Source organism: Leuresthes tenuis, unplaced genomic scaffold (assembly GCF_036924035.1).
Source record: "Leuresthes tenuis unplaced genomic scaffold, fLeuTen1.0.hap1 SCAF_21, whole genome shotgun sequence".
In the NCBI taxonomy this organism is placed as follows: Eukaryota; Metazoa; Chordata; class Actinopteri; order Atheriniformes; family Atherinopsidae; genus Leuresthes; species Leuresthes tenuis.
Genome location: NW_027325375.1, coordinates 18,788,565 through 18,814,980, shown reverse-complemented (window position 1 = coordinate 18,814,980; position 26,416 = coordinate 18,788,565). Strand labels below are relative to the sequence as shown.

At 38.2% G+C, this 26,416-nt stretch overlaps 1 protein-coding gene and 1 pseudogene across 1 annotated transcript; one reads left to right on the top strand and one right to left on the bottom strand.

Annotated features, from left to right (window-relative positions):
* The first annotated feature begins 42 nt into the window (after nt 1-42).
* On the top strand, nt 43-15,817 carry slc47a1 (solute carrier family 47 member 1). The gene is made up of 17 exons (XM_072374562.1): nt 43-307; nt 651-752; nt 4,592-4,660; nt 4,752-4,900; nt 5,297-5,339; nt 5,781-5,825; nt 6,829-6,926; nt 7,619-7,716; nt 8,383-8,496; nt 10,335-10,402; nt 11,261-11,369; nt 11,691-11,766; nt 11,849-11,918; nt 12,025-12,157; nt 14,251-14,345; nt 14,571-14,675; nt 14,789-15,817. The coding sequence occupies exons 1-17, from the start codon at nt 71-73 to the stop codon at nt 15,161-15,163; spliced, it is 1,986 nt and encodes a 661-aa protein (XP_072230663.1). The 5' UTR covers nt 43-70; the 3' UTR covers nt 15,164-15,817.
* A 3,895-nt stretch (nt 15,818-19,712) lies between these two features.
* Nucleotides 19,713-25,960, bottom strand: LOC140279717 (multidrug and toxin extrusion protein 1-like; annotated as a pseudogene).
* Nucleotides 25,961-26,416: the final 456 nt, after the last annotated feature.

Here is a 26,416-nt window from a genome sequence, read left to right as displayed (position 1 = left end):
CTCCCTCCCTCTGGTGTTTTGTTGCTTTTCTTCCTCCCCTCTCCCTCCTATTCTCTCTTCTTGTGTTTGAATGGAGAAGCTGGGTTCTCTGGAACCTGCACACCCCTTGCCGGGTGCAGGGCCTGTTGCAGGGCCTGTTGCAGGGCCTGTTGCTGGGGTTCCTGTTGACAAGGTGGCAGGGCCTGTGGGGGATGAGGGGGCAACCATGGCCAGCTCTAAGCTCTTTCGGTGTGCATGCGTGAAACGTTGGTTACCACCAGCCTACAGGGAAGAACTCTACCATGTATTACGTCTCACAGGCCCACTGGTGAGTAGGGGAAAGTTTAAGTGCTGGTCAAAGGAGCTGTTTGTTATTCAGCACTGCAACTGGAGTACATGCACATTCATTACTTTATTCTTTGGGGCAGAAGAAGAGTTAAATCTGCAGTGCATAATCCAGTCCAATAGTGCAATAACTTGTGAAATATTTATTGTGTGCAATAAGTGAAAAAATTAGGTCTATTCTTACTGTATATGAACATATCTGTGCCTGATGATTTCAACACTGCTTTCTAATTACCTTGCCGAGTACTGATAAGCTGTCTGAAGGAATAACTTGCTGCGTCAGTAATGGGCTGTGTGCAAAGTAAAATCTCTGTTTGTTTCTACAGCTGCTGTCTCGGATGCTTAACTTTCTCATGCCGTTTGTAATCACCATATTCTGTGGTCACATTGGCAATGCAGAACTGGCTGGATATGCACTTGCCTCAGCGGTATGATCTATGGTTCTATGCATATTAAGTATGACATACCCTGCGTGTGACTGTGTATGTGACATGTGACAGCTGAGACATGGAGGGGGGTTGTTTTATTGGTTATCTGTAATGCAGATTGCAGGTCTACAATCTGGGGATTAAGGAGACCAAATTCTTTTTTTTGTGCTGAGGGACATACATTGCGCATTCTTTCATGTCACCCAGCATGATGTCTTCAGCAAGAGGTTTGTTTTGTGTTTCTAGAACAATTTGTTTCTTGTGCTGAGGGGGTAAAACTTGGCATCCTTAGATTTGTACATTTGGAGTGTCAATTTTAATGCAAACTGTGCTGTTCTCCGAATCCTAATCAGGTAGTTTTTATGCCTAAACCTTACCAGCTAATTTTCAATGCCTCAACCTAACCAGGTACCTAATAAGCGTAACGCTAAGTAAAAATTGAATTTATCATATTGATTAGTTAATCTAAAAGGGAGACTTTTATCAATGATATTATCTTTATCAATCAATTTGTCAGGGAGTTTGAATTAATGCTACAATAAAACACCCAGCATGAGAAACATCTATTGACAAACTAACTATTAACCAAGAAAGACACAACATAAATAGACAACATAAAATGCAAATCAATGACGGGTATGACTCTATGAGTTAGCTTAAACTGTTTCTGACCTGTGGTAGTAGTGTGGTGAACAGAAATATATATGCAAGTTTGAATGAAGGTTCAGAGAAAAAGAATAGATGCAATGTTATAATGGAGATAAACTCTAAGACTAAGAGCCTGATTACAAATAGGAAGATGTATTTATGAATAAAACATACAGTCAACTTATCAAATTCTTGAATCAGCCCCAATCACTGTCTTCTGCTGGACTGGGTTCTTCCTAGGTTTTGCTTGTTCCGTGTCTGTAGCCATCCTTTTGGACCACACTACTCTGTTGCAGGATGTTGCAGGGGTTGATGATGACTCTGACAAGACACAGTTCTTAATGGGATTGTTTGTCAGCCTTGGGCCGTGGCCACCCCACACAAAAATAAACACTTTCTCTCGTGAGGAAATTAACACATGTAAAACTAAGATTAACTAAATTAAGCTACACTGTAAAAGGTTGATTAGCAGAAAAATAAGCAGCAGCCACTTATTCTATAGACTTTGTTAAGGGGGGACAAGAGAAAGCTAAAATTAAAATTGAGGTCGAGGCTGCAGATGGTGTAAGTCCAACCCGAAGATAGTACATGGGTCCGGACATCGTGTCCATAAGACAAGACAAAGAGAATCTTGCCTCTTGTTTTTATCTGTCTGGAAGCTCCATGGGGACACGCCTGGATAGTATCAGATAATGGGCACTCTTTTTCTCTGTGAGAAGAGCTGAGATAAACCTTAAGATGTGAATTGAATAGTTACTGTTGGACTCACTGAAAAAAGTGACTTTTTGGTGTCACTTCTATAATTTGAGCCGGTTGAATCCAAGCATTGCCATCTTGGAAAATACCCGTCCCATCAGGGAAGAAAAATCCACTGATGGAATAACCTGGTCATTCAGTATATTCAGGTAGTCAGCTGACCTCATTGTATGGGCACATAACGTTGCTGAACCCAGACCTGACCAGCTGCAGAACCCCAGATCATAGCACTGCCCCCACAGACTCGTGCAGTAGGCACTAGGCATGATGGGTGCAGCGCTTCAGCCGCCTCTCTTCTTACCCTGATGCACCCATCACTTCGAACAGGGTAAATCTGGACTCATCAGACCACATGACCTTCTTCCATTCAATTCAGTTCAATTCATTTTTATTTCTATAGCGCCAAATTACAACAAATGTCATCTCAAGGCTCTTAAATAATATAGTCCAATTCAAGCCAAGGAAGGGTGGAAGGGTGGTCATCCGCCTCGACCAGCTGGGGCTTGAGAGGACAGAAAATAGGAGGAAAAAACACCACAACACCATTCAAAGGATACCTGTTGGGACAGTGAAACACAAGTTAATGACAGCAATACTTGACTCTTGAGTCCAAGAGTCTAATCTCTTTGCTCCCTAGCAAATTGAAGCCTTTTTTCGGATTAGCCTCACTAATACTAATAACTAATTTTTCTTAAGGCTACACAGCTGTTTAGTCCCAATCTCTTGAGTTCCCTTCACATTGTGCATGTGGAAATGCTCTTACTTTCACTATCAAACATAGCCATGAGTTCTACCGTTGTTTTTTTTTACGATTGGATTTTACCAACGTGATCACCAATCACGATCATTCAAGATCTTTTTCCGACCCCATTTCTTCCCTCCGAAGATGATGGTTCCCCACTATCCTTCCAGTTTTTTACAAAGTGTTGCACAGTTCTTAATTTGATTATAATTTGACTCTTCTGAAACAGATAAACATCTTTTCTACGACCACAGGATGTGTCTTCCGAAATGGTTGTTTAACTGAAACATAATCATCCATGCAATAATTATCCAAAGGGAGGCTCTCTTTTGGACGGGCAGTGTGTGTATATATATCTATATATATCTATAGATATATATCTATATGTATATCTATATAGATATATATATCTATATATTTAACTAATTGGACATCCTGTATGCATAAAAATGAACATAAACTGAAAAAGCATGAAAACATACAGTAACTAATTAAGTCAATGAATATAAATGGACAGAAACAACTTATCACTTATCACTTCTATAACCAAAATTTGATAAAAGCTGACTGGCATATAAAACAGTGGTTCCATACCAAATTATATGTTTGAGAAACTTTAATATTCTGTAGCTTGAATGTAAAGATGAATAATTAATCACACATTTTTTCATTGACATGCCAGATTTTGCACAATAAGGAAAAAACAATTCTTAAATTTCAACTTATGTGCATAAAGTAAGATCACTTAAGTGAAGTTGGCACTGATTCATTGTCCTGATTTTGAAAGGTGTCAACATTATTTTTGCATTAGATGAGAAATGTTTTATGCTCTTTGCTTAGTGGTTTAAAAACACTAATCCTGGTTTTGCTGAGCCACCAGACACAAAAAGCAAGTCCTCATAATTTGAATTGGCCTGTGTCACGAATGTGCACAGGCTCAGCAGGTAATGCTGTGGCACAGATACTGTATAGCTCAAGTAGCTAAAAAGTCTTATCACAGTTGTCATTACTTCTACGTGTAAATCAATCAGAAAATTGATAATGAAATGATACATCTGTATAATATAAGGCAATTCAAAGCGCTTTGAATTGCCTTGTGTATGAATTGTGCTCTACAAATAAACTGGCCTTGCCTATAAATATTTAAGTATTGCAGCAATCCACTCTCTTTTCCTGTCAGTTATTTTTGTACGCAACATAATTCAGATTATACGAGGTCATAAATTGATATTTAAATTGAACAAACACTCCAGCTTTTAAGCATACATAGATTCATGGCTAACTTATTAGCAAACAGTTGGGCACTTATCAATTCTGGCTTTTAAATTCTAGACAAACAGAACGGTTATGGCTCAGGAGGTTGAGTGGTCAGCCAATAAATGGATAATTTGAGTTGTGATCCACATGACCAAGTGTTCTGAACAAAGATACAGAACCCCATAATGCTTTTCTATGTATGTAAGTGTATGAATGATAGATAACACACTCATTGTATGGAATCAGAAGCGACTGGTTCAATGTATTTTGGACATTCAAAGACCTCAAGTAGTCCACAAGCCTTTTAATTGTAGAAGCTAGAACATGTTAAAATCGGACATGGATAAAATCAAACAAATGTACATGAATACAAAATATTTTAATTACAGCCTTTCATAACTGGTCTCACTCGCATACTTTTCCCCTTTCCTTTCAGACCCTTAATGTGACCACAATTGCAACAGGCTATGGCCTTGCTATGGCTTGTGACACACTGATTTCTCAGGTGAGCAATCTACATGATCTATGCATGACTTTTATTGTGAGGTTAAAAAAAAAGGTGGAAACAATCAGATTTTCTCACATTTGGTTTACAGACGTTTGGCAGTAAGAACTTGAAGCGAGTGGGAGTAATACTACAAAGAAGTTCACTGATCCTGCTGCTGTTTTGTCTGCCTTGTTGGAGTCTTCTAATAAATACTCAAAACTTACTGCTTCTCATGCACCAAGACGAAGAGGTGGCCAGGTAAATCCATGGACTTCAAATGAATTTGAAGACAAAGTGTGGTTTAGGATTTTTAGAAAAGGCAGTTCTTTATCTTTAGTGCCATGTCTATAATTCTTATCAGCAGTACTGACATTACTGTCTCTATTATCTTGTTTGGAATCTTTTGATGATCAGCTTTTTCATGTAAATCTATCAAGGCCTTAGAGCAAGGATATGACCCCAACAGATTTCAACACTTTAACACACTGTGTTTTATGGTGGCACTTTTGTTAATCACAGTATGAGGAACAAAGGCAATTAGGCTAAGGTTTTACGTGAACATGTGTTTTGATCCTGTGTACTCACAGGAACATGTCTATACATCTTTCTGTATGTTCAACTTAAAGAAATTTACTTAATTTGCCTACTTTTCAGAATTGCCCAGCTCTATGTGATGATGTTTCTACCTGCTGTTCCAGTAAGTGAATGTACTGACATTTCCAAATGCAACACATAGCACATTGGTAGATTACATTTTGAAGCAGTATAGCAATCAAAGAAAACTGCACTGGAAGCCGCATCCCTGCAATAATGGCCGTCTAGCGGCTATAGGTATGCAGACATCTTTCCTGGTATCATACAGAAATGTTAAAATGAGTCAGAGATTCAAAAGGAAGACAAGCACACTACTTCTTTCAATTATGATATGATTACTCCAATTATCCCTGTCAGCTGCATTGACCCAGTTCTCATTCAGCATATTAACAATATATAAGCAGCATAGTTTCAATATACAATGAGAAATTTGTGTCTAAGCAGCAGAATTGTTCTCATCAGATCGAAGATTTTGCTTCAAAAATCCATACTTGTCTGCCAGCTTTATTCTATAATCAATCTGCTTTATCTTTCCCTGTTACAGGCCATGTTCCTGCACAACCTGCAGGTCTCCTACCTACAAAACCAGGTAAATCCAACACTTCTGCCGTGATAAATGACAGTTTGATGTGCTCAATTTTACAAATCAAAATCAGGAAAAGGTGTCACTCGATGGTCAGAAATCAAAATCAGGAAAAGGTGTCACTCGATGGTCAACAAAAGCCATCAGAAGTGTGAAATGCGTTCATATTAGGATGTCATGCTTAACCGTGATCTCACACACTTGAGCAGAATGTCATTCTATTCATCTTGATCATTTTTATATGAATCAGACGTGTCACTTATGGGGGAAGAGGGTAGAGGATCATTCTTTAAAATCAAAATTTTCTCTGGTTTCACTGTGAGGCCACTGTGAGGCCAAAAAACAAACGTATTTCCATATTTATATTTCAAAACTAACAATATGCCCTCATGGCTCTTATGCTGAGATCAGACGAAAGGCCCATAAGGTTGATATGAAATTCACAGAGGCAGTGTTCTACACTAGTCAGGATAGTCTGAAATATCTAATATTTCAAATATCTGAAATATCTGAAATATCTAATATTTAAGTCTTAACCTTGTTGCTAGGCAGTTACTGTGTAAATGTGAACATTCTAACATTCTAAGCTACATGGTTAGCAGGCATGTGCTGACAAAAATCTAAATGGAAATTTCCTGTCCAGTTTGTGAATTTTAACCAGACTTGTTTAACCTTTTGTCTGTGTTTTCTTTTTCCTGTAATGTGGGGTCAAAAAGTTTGTGTTAATTTCCTGTAATCCGTCTCCAACTTGTTTACATAATGCTACCCCATGAAATTCTCGCGCAGTACTCTGTGATCACCACTTCTAGCAATTTTAGGAATATCTTGTAGTGTGATGCATTATTGTTATCAATCTAGCCTAATCTAGTGGATTTATTTTATCTAAATTTCTCTTAGGGAAACAATCATAGGCTATATTGTAACTCAGCTATTATTTTCATTCTGTTTGACCGTTACCCCTCCAGACTGGTTCACTAATTATGGATATTATGTCTCATTTATCTTTCAGGGGATCATTATGCCTCAGATGTACACGGCAGCAGTCGCAAACGTTTTCAACTTGGGGGTCAACTTTGCCTTAATCTCTGTCCTCAAGTTGGGTGTCATGTAAGTGTGTCAAGCTGCCGTTCTTTCAATTTTAGTTGGACTTTGTATTGCTTGATGTTATCAGGCGTCACTGACAGCTAAAAATATATATAAGTAAAGCACCTCTAGCATTAGAGGAAGAGAAAATCTCTTTCTCAATACTGAACACTGCTCAATCATCCAAAGAAGAGAGGGCTATAGGCTAAAATCTAAGAGTTTGGAAAGAGAACCAGGTCAGAAGACTCTTTATGTATTTAGCCTTGTAATCTGTCTCAGTGGAGTGATTTGTTTTTGTTTAAACCGAGTCGGCAGTGCACTGGAGTTTATTATTCTTGAGCTCATTCGGAGAGGGAGGCAGCATAGGGCAGAGAAAGAAGAAAGAACCGTGATAGGAGTTGATCTTGTTCCAGCTGGCCAAACATTTGATTAATGAGGCAGTCGACCAATCAGGCCTCTCTGCTTGGGGTCCTGTGTCTTCCACCCCTCCTGTCCTATATCAAGCAGGGACCCCTGCTAATTGTCAAGACCTATTCTCAGACTGTACGAATTCCATTCTCCTCAAACCACATTGTAACTTTAACTGACTGGATTTTCACAATTTCTTTCTTTTCCAAAAGCATCTGCATAGACAAATAAGTAGAATCACAGTTTTTGACAGTTTTTGATGTCCAACAGATAAATTAGTGGTATCGCTTTGTTGTGTGTGTTTTCAGTGGATCAGCCATCGCTAACAGTCTCTCTCAGATTGCCATCTGCCTGCTGTTGTTTGCTTACATCCGGTGGAAGAAGCTCCATAAGCAGACATGGGGAGGTGAGGTCTACACAAAAATGTGAATTTAAATAGAGCTCAGCTTCACAAGGAAGGTGTGCTTGTCCACATGTCCAAAATGTTGGATTGTCTTAATAAGGACACAAAAAATAGTGAGATGGTTGCATTTTAATTTACATGTTGTAAAGGGAAACATTCAGGCATCATGTTGCAAACTTGTAATCATGTATTCATTGATATTTAATCTGACATCTAACTTATATTAACAAACTATGTATTTTTCATGCTAAATCCTAACCAGCCACAACCGACAGGAAAGCAGAAAAGATCAAACAATGTTCGGTGGGTCAGGGATTGAACTCGTGGAACACTCCTGTTCCCTTTTTCATACATTTTAAAAGTTCTATCTTTTTTGTTAGGCATGTCATATTGCTTCCACTTTAACAGGAAGCTGTAGGCATGTAACGATGTAACGAGTGATTAAATTTTCTTTTATTATTATGATTTTTTCTGTTTGAGTGAAACAGACGGACTTACATATCAATTATACAATCTAGCCTGAAACTGCTTTGTGGAATACTAAGAGACCAAACCCAAAGTTTCAGATATTCATATGGGTCAGATGAATCTCTGAAATTGCTGCATGTGAGTAGTTGTGTCTTCAGACATTGGTTATATTGGGTTGATTCTGTCTGGGACTTTGTGCAGGCTTGTCCATTGACTGTCTGCAGGACTGGGGCTCTTACATGAAGCTGGCTATTCCCAGTGTTTTCATGGTCTGCTTTGAATGGTGGATCTGGGAAGTTGGCGGCTTCCTTGCAGGTCAGTATTGTTTGCAACACAAAGTCATGCTTCCATTGGTCTTTGAACTTAAATTTGAATCTCTAAGCCCATATCATAGTCTGTCAGATGTTTTTAAAGAAATTCACAAAACCTCCAATCTCTAATGTTAGAATACATGGTATTATAAGGCATTGTTATCAGATTACACAGTCACTCTCCTTCTGTCTGTGTTTCTCTGTTCGGTTTTGTTGCAGCGATAATTTGGCTGCACGTGCATTTTAGGGCATATAATTCCTCACCGTGAAGCCTCTAGTGGGTGCACTTTGACATTTTCTTCCTCTGAACAAACCACAAAGAGAGATACAACCAGTGTTAACCTTTTCGTAGACTGTTTCTTTAAAAAATATATACATTTTTTTTTATTGAAAGTGATTTGTTTAGTCAACATTTTGTTTTGCAGTTACAATACCCAGCTAATATGAGGCGCTGCTGTCCATTCAGCAGCCCTGCGTCTCTCATCCCTGAGTTATCTGATTAAATAGATGCTTGTTTGCAAAGCAGTACAAATTTTTGAAGATATGATTTTACACAACAAACAACACACACACAAAATAGTTATGAGGAAAGTAAGATACTTATGGATCATAAACACATTTGAGGATTGTTTTTTCTCCATGTTTCAAAGTTTCAAATGGACACATTTGTCACAGAAAAATGCTACTTCCATTCACTGGCTTCCTAATGGTTTCAGGATCCAATTTAATCTTGTTTAAATTATTTTTTTTTTTAAGTTTTAAATTGCATGGCTCCTCCCTACTTGTCTGAGCTGCTTCACCAACACGCTCCAGTTAAAGCACCGAGGTCATCGACCCAGCCACTCTTGGGTGTTTCATATTCCAGGTTGACGTTTTCGGTGGTCACTCCTAAGCTATGCCTCTCCACAATAGAATGGCTCAGACGCTCTGATGTTTTAAATCCCTGTTCACTTATTTGCACTGGCTTTTAAACACAGTTGAACACTTATGTCAAACCTTTCCGCTTTTAAAATTTTTTTTACCGTATTTTTTACAGCACTAAATGTGCTTTATAAATCAAATTGACCTTGACCAATAAAAAACTGGACTGCACTTTGCACAGTGCAATTTTTTTCATGTGCGAAACAGGAAACAGACAATTATCTTATTGTCTCTTTTGGATTATAGTTACCTTATCTATTCACACACCTCTTCTCTTCAGACTCAGTTTATCATTGCATTTTGTATCTTATTTTCAGTAAAAGTTGTTGTCATAGAATGTCATTTCCTTTTGTGTGAAAATCTTGGGCAGGTATTTCAGATAGTAAGATGTGAAAGGCTCTGGCTCTTTTTCATTCATAAAGGTCTTGACTGCAACTTGCTTTCATATATAACTTTCTTATAATTTTCTTATATAATCATTAGCGGATGCCTTAAAGTGGTTCACTCTTGCTCAAAGTCCATTCTGCAAACACTAAACGGCTTTTTGATTTTATGCTGCACACGACTGGAATACTTTACGACACATTGAAACGTAGGACACTCGTACCTGTAGTTTCATTTCAAATTACTGTAACGTGCAGTGCATGCAGTTAATGAGTCCTTAATATTTGAATAAGTGGAAGACATTAGTAAATGTCTTAATTTGAATGAAAAAAAGGGTTTTGCAGACTTTTCTGCAAGTTAGATATGTTAAATGAAAAAGTTAGGATAAAAATTTAAAACATCTGACCTCTTTATTATTTTTTTCTCTGTACATGTGGTGTTCCCTGACTGTGAGTGCACACATGTGTCTTTCCCAATGTGACTTTAATGCACCAGAATCTGACGATGTTCTCATATCGTATCATGATATCATATCAGGTGTGCTGGGAGAGGTGGATCTTGCTGCGCAGCATGTGATGGCGGAAGTAGGAGCCATCACCTACATGGTATGGATCAGCAGCACTATTATACAATATATACAGGGTCTTAGACAGTTTCAGGGGAGGCTCAGTAAATGGAGGTGAGGAATTATCATATCAGTTATCGAAATATTAAATAATTGTGTTGTGTTTGCAGAGATCAGATTCATGAGGGGATTTTTACAAGTCGGAAACTAATGAAATACATTAAGAAATATAATTTTTGATGTGCACAAAGCCTCAATATGTTAAACAGTAATATGTGACTACCTGACACAGACTGAATTGAAGTGAAGTTTTGATTCAATCGTGGTTTCATTTGCTAGTCAACTTTTTTAAAAATTGATATTTCATCAAGCATCGTCTCACAGAATTCAACTGTTAAACTGAATTGGAAATAAATGGATTATAATTACCTTGAATTAAGCATAATTTCTCTGTAAAGTGCCCTGAGATTACTTTAGTTGTAAATTGGTGCTATATGAATCAACTGAATTATATTGGCTCCCTTGTTAAGTGTGTATCAGGGCTGTCACTACATCTGAATTTTACTGCACAGTTACCATAGCCAAAAGCATCCACAACATTATTGTGTAAATATTCCTTGAAAGCTTGAAAAAAAAGAGGAACTTTAGAATTGTACAGAAAGCAACCTGCTTTCATATTGTTTTGGTTTTCTTAGCTGAGATTAAATCCGGATATTATGTTATGTGCACTATCAACACAATATTGCAAGAGAAAAAGTGGAATATGATGTGTTTTGTTTCTTTTCTTTTCTCTATACTCGGTGAGGTTCACAGTCTCAGACTCTGAAAACCGCTCCTCTAGATAGAGAATCAGCTCAAAATGTAACTGACACAAATAATAAGAATATGTTTGTTACAGTTTCCTTTAGGCATCTCTGCAGCTGCCTGTGTGCGTGTTGGGAATGCTCTGGGAGCTGGCAACACAGCTAGAGCCATTGTAACCTGCAAAGTGAGCCTTGTACTGTCAGGTACGAAGATACATTTCCACTAGTGAATACTACTGTACAAAACTGACATAACACAGACCTTTACCAGCGAAAATCGCTTTTTAGTTTTCATGTCTATGAATACAAAACCAGCAGGAAGCTCTGATATAGTTGTAATCTAGTTGGTAGTGGTGATTAATCCCTGGGAAAGGACAGCAAATACAATATCTAACTTAAGACCATGGGATTTGGTTTGATTGTGTTAACTGTGACATGCATAGAAAAAACACCCTGTATTGTTAAGATGTGTTGGACTTGCACCTTGTCAGGTTTTAAATCCTATGTCTTATTTCCATGCTGCAGGAGTGCTTTCTGTGTTCCAGGGTATCGTCATCGCTGGCTCTAAATCAGTCATTGGGTATATATTTACCCCTGATGTGTGAGTTTCAGACCAACGCATATTCATTCCTGTACATTGTAAAGTCAACTCGGTATTGATCATCTTATTCTGTCCTCTGCAGCAATATTGTGAATCTTGTGTCGGAAAACATGACAGTCTACATATTTCTACAATTCTTTGACGGACTTCTGGTATGTTACAGTTCTTGTCTTGTCTTGAACCAAGTGCATGTGTTGAAAAGTTAACAGAGCTATTTGCTTGCTTTCAAGAATCAATGCCTTTGTGGTTTTGTTTCAGTGCGTTTGCTCAGGGATTCTTGTGGGATGTGGTATGCAGAAAATTGCTGCCTTGTCCAACCTGGTTAGCTACTACTGCATCGGACTGCCAGTAGGAGTAGCTCTGATGTTTTTTGCCCAGCTGAGAATATTAGGTAATCTTTTCATCACACTGATGCCAAGAGCGTATCCGAAGCTTCCAGTTTTTAGTCCCACAAAACTATTCACTGCAAATGTTTTTGTTTTTTTCTCAGTTGTCTATTTTCTACGAATTTGAAAGATTTCAGTGAAGTATTTTACCAAGTGGTTGTGTTTGCCCTTCAGTCAGCAGTCAAGGCCTATCATCTACGGCAGAGTAAACCGTACCGTAAAGTGTACCACATGCATATGAGTTGAGACACTTCTCATCTCACCAGATGCAATGAAATGGGTCTCAGCTCATATGAATGCTGGACTTAAACATAGACTTGATATAAACAGAGCTAAACCCAGCACACAAATGCTTGCAGGCTTCCACAGTAAAAGCAAAGTGTCACCTTTGGGTAACTGCCCCTTGACTTAAATCAATACTTCACATCGCCTCAATCATTAACAGGTCAAAGTGTTTGTTAACGTGTTACCTTTAAGAGATAATGCAACTGTAACATTTGGTTCAATTGTTGCTGGGCAATGAATACGTTTTATATTGTGTTACATATAAACCTCTAGTCTGGCCATGTTTTTTTTTACAGATAGATACAGATAAACCATTACAGTAGTATAAAAAACTTTTAACAAAGGTTTAAATGTTACTAAAGACTATTGTATTCTAAACCTCGTGCCCCTGTGCAACTTAACCACGGGCATTGTAAGATTGCGCTGCACTTATGTAAAGTAAATTTATGTAAAGCAGAGATGAGCTGCGGGATGAAGAAGTCATCCAGTATACGCACACTTCTTTTATTGAAGGAAATTTAGCAGCTTCCTCCACAGAAACCTGTGTATTGCTTGTCAATTATGTGCTGGACACAGTCTCGTGAACCTGTAAACAGACTTTGATGGGTAAAATTGGTTGAATTTCCCTTTAAAAATATTTGAAATTTGGCACTTGCTTAGCAGCAGACATAAATAACACTAATAGAATATACTTAATATATTTTATAAGTCCCTTGTAACCCTGTTTGCAAATCATAGTGATGTTTAGTTACAGTGTAATTAAAGTAAACAGACCTGCGTCTAAAAAGTCAACTTCAAGCTATTTAATATTTACTTCATGGCAACATTAACCTCGTGGGACATAGTGACTGAGTTTTTTTTAGCTTGGTTCAGCAGCTTTCAGGCAAACAAGCATCTTGAATTATCATGAGTTCAGTCTTTTTAAATGAGTGACTCATTTTAGTTTCTTTCAGTGACACCACGGACCAAAGTTTTGCCTTCATAATGAATTTGTATTTTCATAGAGGCGGAACCAAAAAAAAGCTGGCAATTAAATAGTGTCTTTAAATTAGGGGTCATTAGTAAAGCCCACAAACCCAGTGGATTTTGCTGCAACAGCTATTTAATTTTCTTCCCTCCAGTCCACAGTTTACCCCCTGCTATAGTTGAGCTCCTTGGCTGTTCACTCAGAGTGTTCATGTACTGAACATTTCATGCGACTCTGCATGTACACAAATCTCTCTGTACATCAGTCCTCTGACCTTGAGAGAGGTGCGCATTCTTGCCTCTATTAATGTTTTCTTTGGTGACTCACGGAAATTTGTGACAAGCATCCAAATCGTGTTTGGGAAATAAAACACTTTCTTGCTTTAGTTTTGTTTTTAATGGCAATGGCCGACTAAACATCTTCCAACTTTATCATAACAGAATATGTTGGAGTCTGTGTCAGTGTTCGACTGAAAGAAATGCTTGTAGTGATGCTCTTAGCAGATCTTTGTTCTTAGATGTGAGTGCAACATGGCTCAATAGAGGCCAGTCTTGGCTGATTAGACTGAAATCTCTCATCACTGAATAAACTGCAATGGAATTGCAATTGATATACAAGTTACCCACAGTGGTAAAATGTATTCACTTCTGTAATCCTCATCATGTGAGATCATCATATGAAACGTAAGCTCAGCCTCAACTGCAAGTTTGATTGTATATTTCTGTACTTTAGTATAAGCATTGTCTCAGTTTCTTGATGATTGGTCTTATTATTGCTGCTATGTGTCAAGTAAATACAAATATACTGTGACTAATGAGTGTGTGTCTGAATTTGCGTCCTTTTTAGGATTGTGGGTGGGTCTCTTAATTTGCGTTTCCCTCGAAACGGGTTTCTTCCTTATTCTGATCTTTAAACTCAACTGGAAAAAAGTCACGCTCAAGGTGAGAGACTCATCTATCCTCATAAGCATACATGTTCCTCAAACCTTTCGAGATGCGTTGCTGCCATCAAATTCAAGATGAACTCGTATTTTTCATGAAATAGTAAAATGTCTCACTGTCAACACCTGATGTGTTTTCTATGTCCTTTGATGAATTGAAGGTTGTTTACGAGATTTGCATCTCTTTTGTTATGTATTCATGCTCCTCGCTTCAAAATGTTTTTAGGCTCAAGCGCGAGCTGGGAGGACAGTCGTGGTGACATCAAAACGTCCTACTAGTACATTGCTGAATGAAGCAGTGCTGCCAGATATCACTGACTGCCCAGAGATAGTAAGTGCAGCTTGTAGTTTTACATCATGTTGTCTTGGCGAGTTATTGTGCTCACCTTATGGTATTGAAACGACTCACACATTCATTAAGAAATTTATCTTTGCATCCTGAAGGTCCAATTAAACAGCGAAACAGCCCCGAAAACGGATGGCTACAGCCCTGTTGACACCCAGGATCAGGAGCCAAAGGTGGCTCATCAGGCTGAGGGAAACAACACCACTACAGGAAGGACTGAGAGCGAAGTTGAGCAGAACAAAAATACTTCCAGTACCAAGCAGCAAGGGCAGTTTTCCGTCTCTCAACTGATCAGGCGTCGGGGACTCACCTTGTTGGTTTCAGTTTTTATTTTGAGCATAGGTATTGCATTCCACATTGCCTTCCCGCCACCAGAGCCCAGTGCTCGGAGTAGGGCCAACTTTACCCAAATCTGGACCAATGACTCCACTCCTACACCACTGGCTTCATTGATCCCAACCCCAACCCTCTGAGCTTTTTTTGACCTGGGAATGGAGACACCCTGTTGCTGCAAACAGTTCTCACAAACAGAGATTTATTGCAAGAGCTGGGAATGTTTAATTCCTTGTGAACAGTCTCACACGAACTGACTGGTCAGCGATGTCTACGGGAAATGTTTCAGTGCTGCACTGCTGAGTAAATCCACAGAAAGCTGGAAGCAATGTCAAATGGCCCTGACACTGAGAGAAAGAAAAAAACTTCTTATTGTAACAACATGTTTTGACTTGTCCAGTCTGAGATGCTTCGCTCAGACAACAGGATTTGTTACATAGTCACCACTGGTTAAGACACCACATGAGTATCGAAGAACATGTGTTTTCCTACTGATAGCTTTTGATTTTTCAAACTACTCTCGATCTGATTTATATATGGCGCTGGGAAATACATAGGATCTTCTTTCTTACTGACCTTCAGTCATTTTCTTGTTTTAATATTAAAAGATTGAATGTAAATATCTATATTAAACGTATGTAATGTTTCCATGTAGACATGTACATAATTAAAACCCAGAGTAACTATACAAATAGTTGATACGTTGATGTTACTTTATATTCCTGTGTCATTGACACACTGCCCTGGCATTACTCTGGACAGATTTGATGAATAAACATTTTATAATAATTCAATGTACTTTCGTGTATCTCAATCAATAAGACTTGCATTTGAAGTATCAAGCAAAGGAGCTAACAACAGGGAAAAATAGTTATGGTACGACGAGAAGTCAAAATATAATGATATATAATCTCCCCAAGATTTGTGATCAGTTACTGAGGTGTTGCTATTGTCCCATCACCCAAACAGCAGCCATGCTGTTGCAGAAAAGGCAGCTTGAGCCAAAAGATATGATGGAAAAAAGACCTTTATGAAACATTCACATGAGAAATCGTTGTCAAACACGTGGCACACACTATACACACATTGTGTAAGCAAAATTGCTCAAACAAATGTTAAACTCAGGTACAATATTGCATTGCTTGGTGACAACCAATAAATTAATGTGAGATTCCTTTCGCTGCTACAGCACATCCTAACTCCTAGTCACACGATACTGAGAGCAAATCTTTACACAGTCACTTGGTAATGATGCCACAGCATGTTACTGATTGCAGTCTCTGGAGGTAAGCAAGCCAGGATTGCAATCCCTGTGAGGAGCCTGTGGCAATATCTCTGCTGATGAGCGTGATGTTTCCACGTATGAATCCAACCTGATTTACATGTTGAATAATGATGAATTGATATGCAAGTTTTTTTTTGTGACTGTGGCAAACTGCCTCAATCTGCCTCAAGTACAGTAGCTTGTGGTTTGTGTAGGACAGAGCTGAAACTTTCCTCAATACCTTACAAACAAAATAGCTCTTTTGAAGTTAACACCCACCAGAATGAGCTATGGTTAGTGTCTTGCTAGAAGAAAAAATTATTTTACCAGAACATGAATGTCTTCTAGATTCAATATGATTTGTATTGCTTTTTTCAGTTAACACCTACGTCGTACTTTTTTGCAAACAGGTCAATCTCTTTGTTAAAGTAGCAAAAAACTTGTTCAGAGCTGCCTTTTTTAGATGGTTTTATGAAGAAATGCCATATTCACTATGTTATTTTTGTCAGCTGACTACATCTCTGTGCACTCAATAAAGTTGAAAACTTGTTGAATGAAGGATTGTGTCTATGTGCTTGGTGATGATTCTTTTATCCCTTAACTGGGGTGTGTTAATGACCATAATAATTAATGAGAATAACAACATATAATGACATAATCATTTGAAAATAACATTAAACAGAAACTTGTTTGAAACGTTAATGTTAAATCTAACTTGTTTTAGTAATGGTAAATACAGATTCAGAGGAAAATAGGTATTCTGAGCAGTAGTCTTAAAAGTACCTTTTTCCCCCACAAGATGTCATATGACTTCACTGCTCTGTGTGTTATAAATGATTGTGACTCTTGGTGGTTTGTCTTTTTTGGCAGTTTTCATCTGGTTGAATCACTGTGTTTGTGCAGGTTGCAAACCCCACACTTTTCCCCACCAATCTGAGCTAGTTTTTAACACCTGGGTGCATTTTGTGTAGTTGAAAACTCAGGATTTCACTGTGGTCATGTGAGGTTGCTCTTTTCAGACAGGCCCATCATGTACCTGGAGATTTGATGATGGGATTTGGAAGCCAGAACCATGTGAGACTGATAGCTAGTCCAGCCCCTCTGTGCATGCAGCACAGAGAGTGAGCTTTCTTCTTCATGATGACTTGAATTCAGTGAAAGGTAGTAGTGAATTTCATTATCATCTCTGACACCCCACTGCTTTGGTTTACCACTGCCTGACACTGAATCTGTGTGTGGAATCTGTATGTTTATGACCTGTATGTTTCATAAACTTGACCAAACTTGGCCTTTCTCCCTTCTGTGATTTAGCTATGTATTTAGATTCCTACATTAACCTCTATGTCACTCTTATGTAGTCATGCATACGTGAAAATATTTTTTCAAATAGTTCCCTGTATTTTTACCCTGCACTTTAAATTGCTGGCGTTGCCAACCTCGATGTTGCTCTTGGTCAGTTTGGATCTGACTTAACACATCACCAAAGCAAAGTCAAACAATAGTCTGAACCATGTAACTGATAACAGCAGCGGTAGACCAGTAACTTTTGTCTTCTTTAAGGTACGAGAGTCTGGTGGTTGCAAAAGCTATTTAGATGACTCAGCTATTGAGCAACATTTTTGGGAACAACAATCACGGGAAAGTATGAGACATGGTATGATAAAACACCGATGTAATGGCTGCACAAGTGAAACTCTTCTTGTGATGGTGTCACATAATTTGTTACAGCGGTGAGTTGACTACAATATACAATCAGCAGTGGAAATCCACATTTAAAACAACTGACTGGTTCCTTTAGAACAGAAATATCTCAAACTACCATCGTCTACCATCTACATTTTAGAAGATGAGTTGTATTATCTGTACAATAAACTTTGCTTCTCCCCAAGGCCCTACTCCCTTGACCAGCACTATAGAGCCAATGCCAGCGACTGATGAGCCTAGCATAGCACACATACTTTAAAGAAGGAGAATGCAGCCATACTGGCTGTGCAAAAGAAGACAAAGGCTATCCACAAGCACTGATTAACCAAATTGGACATCATTTATAAATAAGTAAGCCTTAGAATCGCTGATTGGCAGATTTAGTTATCTGTGGGCTCAGACTTTCTTGGCCAACAGGTTTTGAGGCTGCATCTTTACATATTAATGTCACAGGCATCACAGATAAAAGATCTTAAAAGTCAAGTCATATAAGAAAGCATTTCAGGAAATCAGAAATGGTCAGTTGTTCTGTGTCAACAAAGGTGACATGAACTATTTCTAACTAAGAAGCTTGAGCTAGCCAGTTATCTGCTCGAGACGATACCGAGGAACAGGTGGTTCATTTGCTCAGTATGACATGTCTTTATCCAGCCGGCACGTTGCAGTGTAAGCGTACGGACCTTTCATTATAGTCAAATTTGGCAACACAGATCAAAGGAAAGAAAAATAAACCCAACAGAATGAGCATCCTTTCTGTCTTTGATGATGAAAGCACACATCCACATGTGCTGTAGCCTAAATATAACATTTAATCAAGCACTTTCTAATTGTGGCATCCATTCATACTATAAATTGCAGAATGAGAGAATATATAGCTACCTTGTTCGAACCTCATTTCATTTAACATGTTTCTATTGAGAAAACACGCTTATACATATTTTTTTTCAATCTTATTTTTCACTGATCTAAATCTAAGGAGGAACCTTGTTTCTAAATAGATTTTTCAGCTGAAGAGTAAGTTTAATTCTAAAATAGAAAGAGCAACCAATCTGACATGAAATACAGATTGAAATCTCAGGATTGTTCTGTAGCTATATAGACATTTCCCAATGCAGTTCATGAAACAATTCCCTAGTAATCAAAAGTTACATTTATTTTCAATCATTGGTCATAAGTGTAAAGAAAATGGATAGAAATGCCGTGTTTCACTCAAAGCATGTAAGTATGAAACACAAATCAAGCTGTATCTGTACTATAAGAGTTTGCCTCTGTCATCCCATACAGTGACATCACTCATTGTGTAGTAAATAGTTTTTGCAGTCTTTTTGCCACTCAGTGGGAGTAACCTAAGCACAGTCATGACATGTCTAATGATATGGTGCATTCCCACTATTCTACACAAAAAGGTGGCGCTGAAGGGGAGGATGAGGTGGATTTGAATTTGATCCTCAGGGTACTATACATGCTCATACGACGGAAACTTGTCAATTACAACATTCTGCCTGAAACCATACCTTGCTTTTTCACTTATTTTACTTGAAATCCGACCATAACATTCAAAATGAATGAGATATATTAAACTAAATATATTGAAGAGAATGTAAAATACTTATAAAGACGTATCAGTTTGCACTCACAAGTTAATTTCATACTTCAGACAACGTCCATGCTTTCTTTTAATCTATGTTGCCTCATAGTGCACACATGTGGTCTAATAATGGTCACTCATCTAATTCGAGATGTCTGATGAGCAGCTCACTGATGATGACCCCAGTGGCAAGAATAATGAACATGAGCAGCACAGAGAGGCCACGTTGTACCACCAGCTGCCTGAATGACAATGCCACATCAGCTGATTTCTGCTCTTCTGTGCTGAGCACTTCCAGATTCTTCGGCTTTTATATGGGCCTGTTTTTCACCAGACTCCAGGGCTTTGAGGGAGAGTTTTAACACATGGTTAACCTTGTAGTTCCCCCCAAAAATGACCAACTATTGCAATAGGTGCATGAAATAATGTCTTCTTCCCTACATTTTCTTTCTCCGAAATATGGACTCCTGCTCTAACTAGTGCCTATTTAGATATAAATGAGGAATATTCGTATGTGAAAATCAAGATACAATATCAAAATCCCATGCGCTATTGTTGAACTTGGATGGTTTGATTGATCATTGTTTTGTTTTCAACTGCACCGCATTACCTGAATTAATCTGTGACACTGGAGTCACTTACCTCCTCAGTGGCTTTCTTCCAGTTAAGCTTGCACAGGAAAATCATAAAGAATGTGGACTGCAACAAAACACAGATTAAAAACCCTGACCAAATCCCTGTAACAGAAATGAAGAGTGGACAGTTTGTCAGTTCAAACAGAGGTATCATTAAATTGTCTACTTATAAGACATTTCATCCATCCTCACCTACAATGCCTATTTTGACGTGGAACATCAAAGAAACTCCAATGGGAAACCCAATTAAGTAGTATCCCACCAGGTTACACACAGCTCCAATCATTTGCTTTCCTGTTCCCCTGACAATGCCTCCTGTCACACCCTGTGGAGGTAACACAAAGCAAAATCTAACATCTGTGCCGACATGTCAGATTTATTTTGCCCTGCAGAGGATTAAAATTGACTTTGTTCTCTCACAGCAAAAGCCTCAGCAACATGGATGAAACCGTATATATCTTCATGATATCAGCCACTCTCTGAATTATGTCTCTAAAGTTAAAGAGATTTAAATATGAAATTAGAAAACAGACAAGTAAGTTGCAAAAATGAAGTAAATCATTTTTTAGCTTACATCATCTTCTACCTTGTGGAGGAGAATGACATGGCAAAAAGCAAAAATCCAAGCACATTGGCTGGTTAAGATGACTGTGCGCTGGTGTTACACATTAAACTAAATGAGAGGCGAGCTTATGAGAATAGAATAACCAAAGAATCTTAAAACAGATATCAACATATACTTACTTCTCTGTGGTGAAAATGTAACCAATCACATCCCTAGCGACACCCAGACAGGCTCCATTGACACATGAGACTATAACTGTATTGGGTATAAGAAAGATGTTCTGATCGTTTTCTAAAATGTGAAAGTATATGAGCCAAAATATATGAATAGCAACAAACAGATAAAATAAAAGACTCAATAATCAATAAAATTTTTAATTTGTAAACCAGAACAAAAGAAGAAGCATCCGAGAACTTGTTCCTCACCAAAATTTTTACTGTCTCCTCTGACATTTTTCAAGTCAAATCGAAGGTTATTGTAGCCTAACATTACAAAATAATTCTCAAAGTTTTCACAAAATAAAATTTTAAAAAATGAACATCATTAGCAAAGTATAAAAGCAAAATAAGTTGTACAAGCTAATCTAATCACAAAGCATTAAACCACTAACACATATAATAAACCTGCTTGTGCATCAGACTGAGTGGTAGAAGCAGTTATTAAAAATATGAATGAGGCTGAATGTTGACGAAAATATATGGGTTTTTGCAGAGTACATTTTTTATTCACACATGCACAGATGAGGGACACCTTGCTGGACATTTTTGCCTACTCTGTGTTCCCAGCACCAAGAGCATTTCCAACCCGAACACTGGCAGCGACAGAGAAACCCATGGGAAACGACGACGTGAATGAAAACAATTAGGCTCCAGCCAGACATGGTGAAGATTTCCGAGTGAGATCCTAAAGGTCAAAACCGTACAGGTATATGAATGAATCTTACTTTTGCACACAATGGCAAAAAAAGAGCCAAGAAACAAAGGTGACATTACCATGAATGCAATAGCAGCTAGTTCATAAACTATGGACTGTGCACCGAGCTCTGTCTCACTGACGATGCCTGCCAGGAACCCTGCAATCTCATACAACCACCACCCCAGACAATGCATCAGCATGCTTGGGATGGCCAGGTGAAGAAAGGAGCCCCATTTCCTGCAGGCAGTCTCCTGACCAACCTTGGAGATAAAGGGAGGAATGGAGGATTTATTGGTGTGCATCAGTGCTCATTGTGAAGTTACTTAGCCTCTTTGCTGCATTTCACTGCGCACCAGTGTCTACAGTGCAGAGCAATCCTTCATTAGAGTGAGGTTAATGTTGTATAACAGATAAAACGGGATCTGCAGCCACTCTAAATGCAACAGTTTGTACGCTAACATACATGCTAAAGCAATTTGAACTAATTTTTTGCAGATTTTATATGATAGAATGCTGATGTTTGCTAATCAGCATAAGTAAGCAGATGAGTAGCAATATTTACGCTTTCTGATTTTAAAGCAGAAATTTTGAAGCAGTTATGCTGACTTTTTAAAAAAGCGGTTTTAAAAATTTACACTTATTATAAACTCAAAATAGCATTCAGTTTGTACACACCAAGTAGGCTACCTATAATTTAGCAATTAATGGCTAAGCTATCATAGCCTAAAGTCAAAGCAAAGCTGAACATTAAAAAAATTAACAGCAATTACCTTTAAAAACAAATTACCTTTAGACAATGTACAGCCCCACAATAGAAAAAGGTTTGATTATGTAGAAAATGCATAAACAAGCAATGATTCTCATCATCAATTTGAATTTGATCTGAACTCATGGTATTTCACATTTTTCTTCTCTTCAACTGAATCTAATTTGTTTTTTTAAAAAACGTTTTTCTTTTATTCCAGGCCTGAAAAACCTTCCTGGAAAAATAATGATTTTACCAATTTTTTTACAAGGTCATTCCCTGCTTTAAACACTTTAAAGACTATCTGCTATTGAGAATATTAGCTCGAAGGTTGTCAGATGGTACTTAATTTCTGTAAAAACATCCAGAATGCGTTCAACAGAACAGGGTGGTTGTCACATTTTTCACTTCGAAATCCTCTCCAGGCAGGAGAGCCAAGAATCACATCATCTTTCTGAGCCATACCCTTGTAATGTGGGCAGAATGTGGTTTTGCAAGGTCTTGTTGAAAAATACATCGACGTCCCTGGAAAAAGTGTTGTCTTGAAGGCAGCATATGTTGCAGTCAAAGAAGTGTAAATGGGCTGTTGCCAAGATCAATGATACAACCCCATACCATCACAAAGCCTGCTGCTGATAAAACGCTTTTATGGATGATGAGCTTATTCTTTCACCCTCCCCTTTACACATTAATAAATGCAGATTAATTTAATGGTTTAATGATATTCTGCACTGTGGAGACAGAAATATGCAAAAACCTTCCAATGTGTCTGTAATTTGTTTTATTAAATTTTTTTTTACATCCGTTTTCCCCCCCCATTTTAATTTTCTGTTTTTTTGTTTTTTTTTGGATAAAGTTGATGAGAGAAAGAATGGAATATGTTGCGTTCATATTATCTGCCATGGGATGTCAGCTATAAGTTGCTGCCAGGCTTAAAAAACAACAACCTAACCCACTGATGGCGATCTCTGAAGATTTCTACCACACCTCTCTCTGCAACGCCTCAACTTTCTACGTGGTTGTCAGCTGATTTTGTAAAAATAATTGTCAGAGGAATCATGACTAAATTTAAGTTTAAGTTTAATCACAAAACCTTACCAACCCATGTAGCCGTGTGCAGCCCTCTGGAGTAAATGCACACAAACAAGAACACACCCAAGAATATTGTTGCCATTGCCGTTGGCAGCTGCAGATCCACTGCAGTCGTGTTAGGTTGATTTATCACCAGGAATTGAAGCAAAGAAAAGCATACAGTTACTGGCACATGTTCATGAAAACAACGCGTCAGATGAAACCTCTAGCTGACAGTTACGATAAATAATCACTCTGGTAATTGAGAGAACTATTAGAGTTTTGGTGGTTGCACTCACGCAACCCCCAGATCCAGAACATGGAGGAAAATGTAATTGATGACTGCATTTAAAACATTCCCCATCGCTCCAGATAGCACCTGAGGCCACATGATGCCCTATGAGAGAAAGCAAGTAGTTTTTACGTCAGTGCTCCCGCTGTTTGAGACTCAAACGGAGCACAAAACAATCTCACCACAGATAAACCTTCAACTTATTTAGTTTTGCTAATGAAAAGCACCTGATTCTGAAAATATCTCCCCTGCAGCTGGTACATGAAGGCAGCCTGCAGAATTCAACACAGTGAATGGAGTTAATTAGATCAATGATGCTACACATCAACCATTCCATACACTGTATATGGATGGAGACATAAAGGACATGGAGCTGAACTCACCGGTAGAGCTGGCATAAACACATACACATGCAGCTGAGATAATCTTTACAGCAGACAGAAAAGAGGAAATTTCACTCTAAACATCTTGATGCTTATGTAACAAGTGTATACAGTGCATAGCATGGATGCCAATTTGTGCTATTGTATAGTTAAGATGCACGGCTTTCGCAGAAAGGCTTCACCTGGCGACCTCTGTGCGCTGCCTAACAGCCAACAAAACTGGTTGCAAGTTAATAAGTACAGCCCAACAAGGGAGACAGGATAAGAGTAGAATCAAAACTCCTCTTTGGAGAATCACTCCAATATGTCTGTGGGGAAGAAGATCAGAAAACCAAACAAGTTAATAAGGCTCAGGCGCACAAATAAGGTCATAACTGACATAGGAAGACAAATGTAGCTGTAACTGAGGAGCTGGTTCCATAAATAAAATGTGAATACCTGAGATATGAGAGTGTCACATGCTGATGCCAAACCAATGGAAAGACCTGTGACATTTATTACCTACATTGAAATTAGATTTCATTAAATAAAACTCCGGAAAGCATAAAAAGCACTCTTGAAAAGATGAATGTACGAGTAAAGCGTCTATTCAAATGCAAAAACAGGGCTATCGAAGTTATCATTGAAAGCAGAATTTCCATTAAAGCAGAAACAAAAGATCTCTCACCGCTATTGCTAATGTCACCGCTGCCAGCTCTGTTTTCCCCAGGTGACCGCAGAACACCATGCTGACGAAGCCGATCAGGAAGCTCATCAACTGTGAAATGAACTGAAAAACAGAATCAAGCTCTCTCGTTGTCATAACATTAAAAACACAAATTAACTTGGCCAATTATGAATGAAACATTAAACTCCAAATGCAACACATAAGAGTAGTTGATTGAGTTATGAGTCATGAGGAATTGTTTCAGGAGGCCTTCAGGTAAGAAAACGTTTATTTGCTCAGAAAGCTGACATGCATCATGTCTTGGTTTTCCACCAGCTCTAAACCTCTAAATGTCTTTCAATACTTTTCTTTTTAAAACATAGAGTTGGTTTTTGACAGATTTTTGGCATCATAACGTCTGCACAAAAGAAAACTAAATACCCTCTTCTATTAAGCTCTGGGCTTGTGCAAAAAATAGAACTCTGTCAAAGGTTGATCCATTCAGGGTTGCCTTTTGCTTTTCTACTCATAAAATTACAGTTTTCAGCTGATGAGGCTGTGCACATACAGCACAATGTGCTTTTGTGAATGCTAAATATCTGTTAATTGTGCAAAAACAAGTCTAGAGATGTGAGATCATTGGAGAGGATTTGAATGTTTTGTTTCAATTTATCCTTTGAGAACAGCAACAGATGATGCCACGGTTTTCTTGATACTTGATTAACAAAGACATTCAAGCTGTTTTTCAAATGAAAAGGAACTCACTCTTCATGTATGAATCTTCGTGTTCATAAGGTACATACAAACCAAGCCACAAAAGGAAATGAGACAGCTGTTTCTTTTATCTTAGAAATCATTCTCAGTAGCACTGCAGTAACTTAAAACATTATCAAAAATGTTACACTGAAGAAATAAAATGGTATAAGATACTGCGTCTTACCACAGGTCCTGCCAGTTTTAAAAACTTAACCGTTTAATTCTTGTAGTCCGCAGATACCCTGAGTTTGATGCTTGTGAGGCAGGATCTGCAGCATGAGTCAACACTGCCAGCAGCAGGAGAAGGTGATTCGTCTGTTTTCGTCTGGCCATTCACTCCGCCACATGTGTTTTTTCTCGCTAAATCTTCCATTCTCTAATGAGATTTGGCAAAAAAAAAAAAAAAAAAACAGAACTCAGCTTCAAACTGAATTATGTCTGTACAGTACAATCTCCCTCAGAAACAAAGAGGACAGCCAGAGGTAATCGATAACTAATTACCCGGATAATAATCGATAACTAAGGCTGTGTCTGCCCACCTTGCGCCCTGCCCTGTCTTTGTGAATGGACAGCCTGCAGGGGCACTTCTACAAGTCAGAGATCTCCACCTCCCACCCACCGACAAGCCGCACACACCCCAAAGGAACTGAGCAAAATGTCAGTAGAGCATCACAGATCTTCACTTGTGTACCAAAGTTCAAGTGAATTAAGTGTTTATTAGTCAAAGTGTAAATACAAATGCATATGATTAAACACACTGCATGAGTAACAGAGCTTTCACTGTCTGTAGTTATAACGTTGACAATTAGCGATGATATAAAAGAATAAG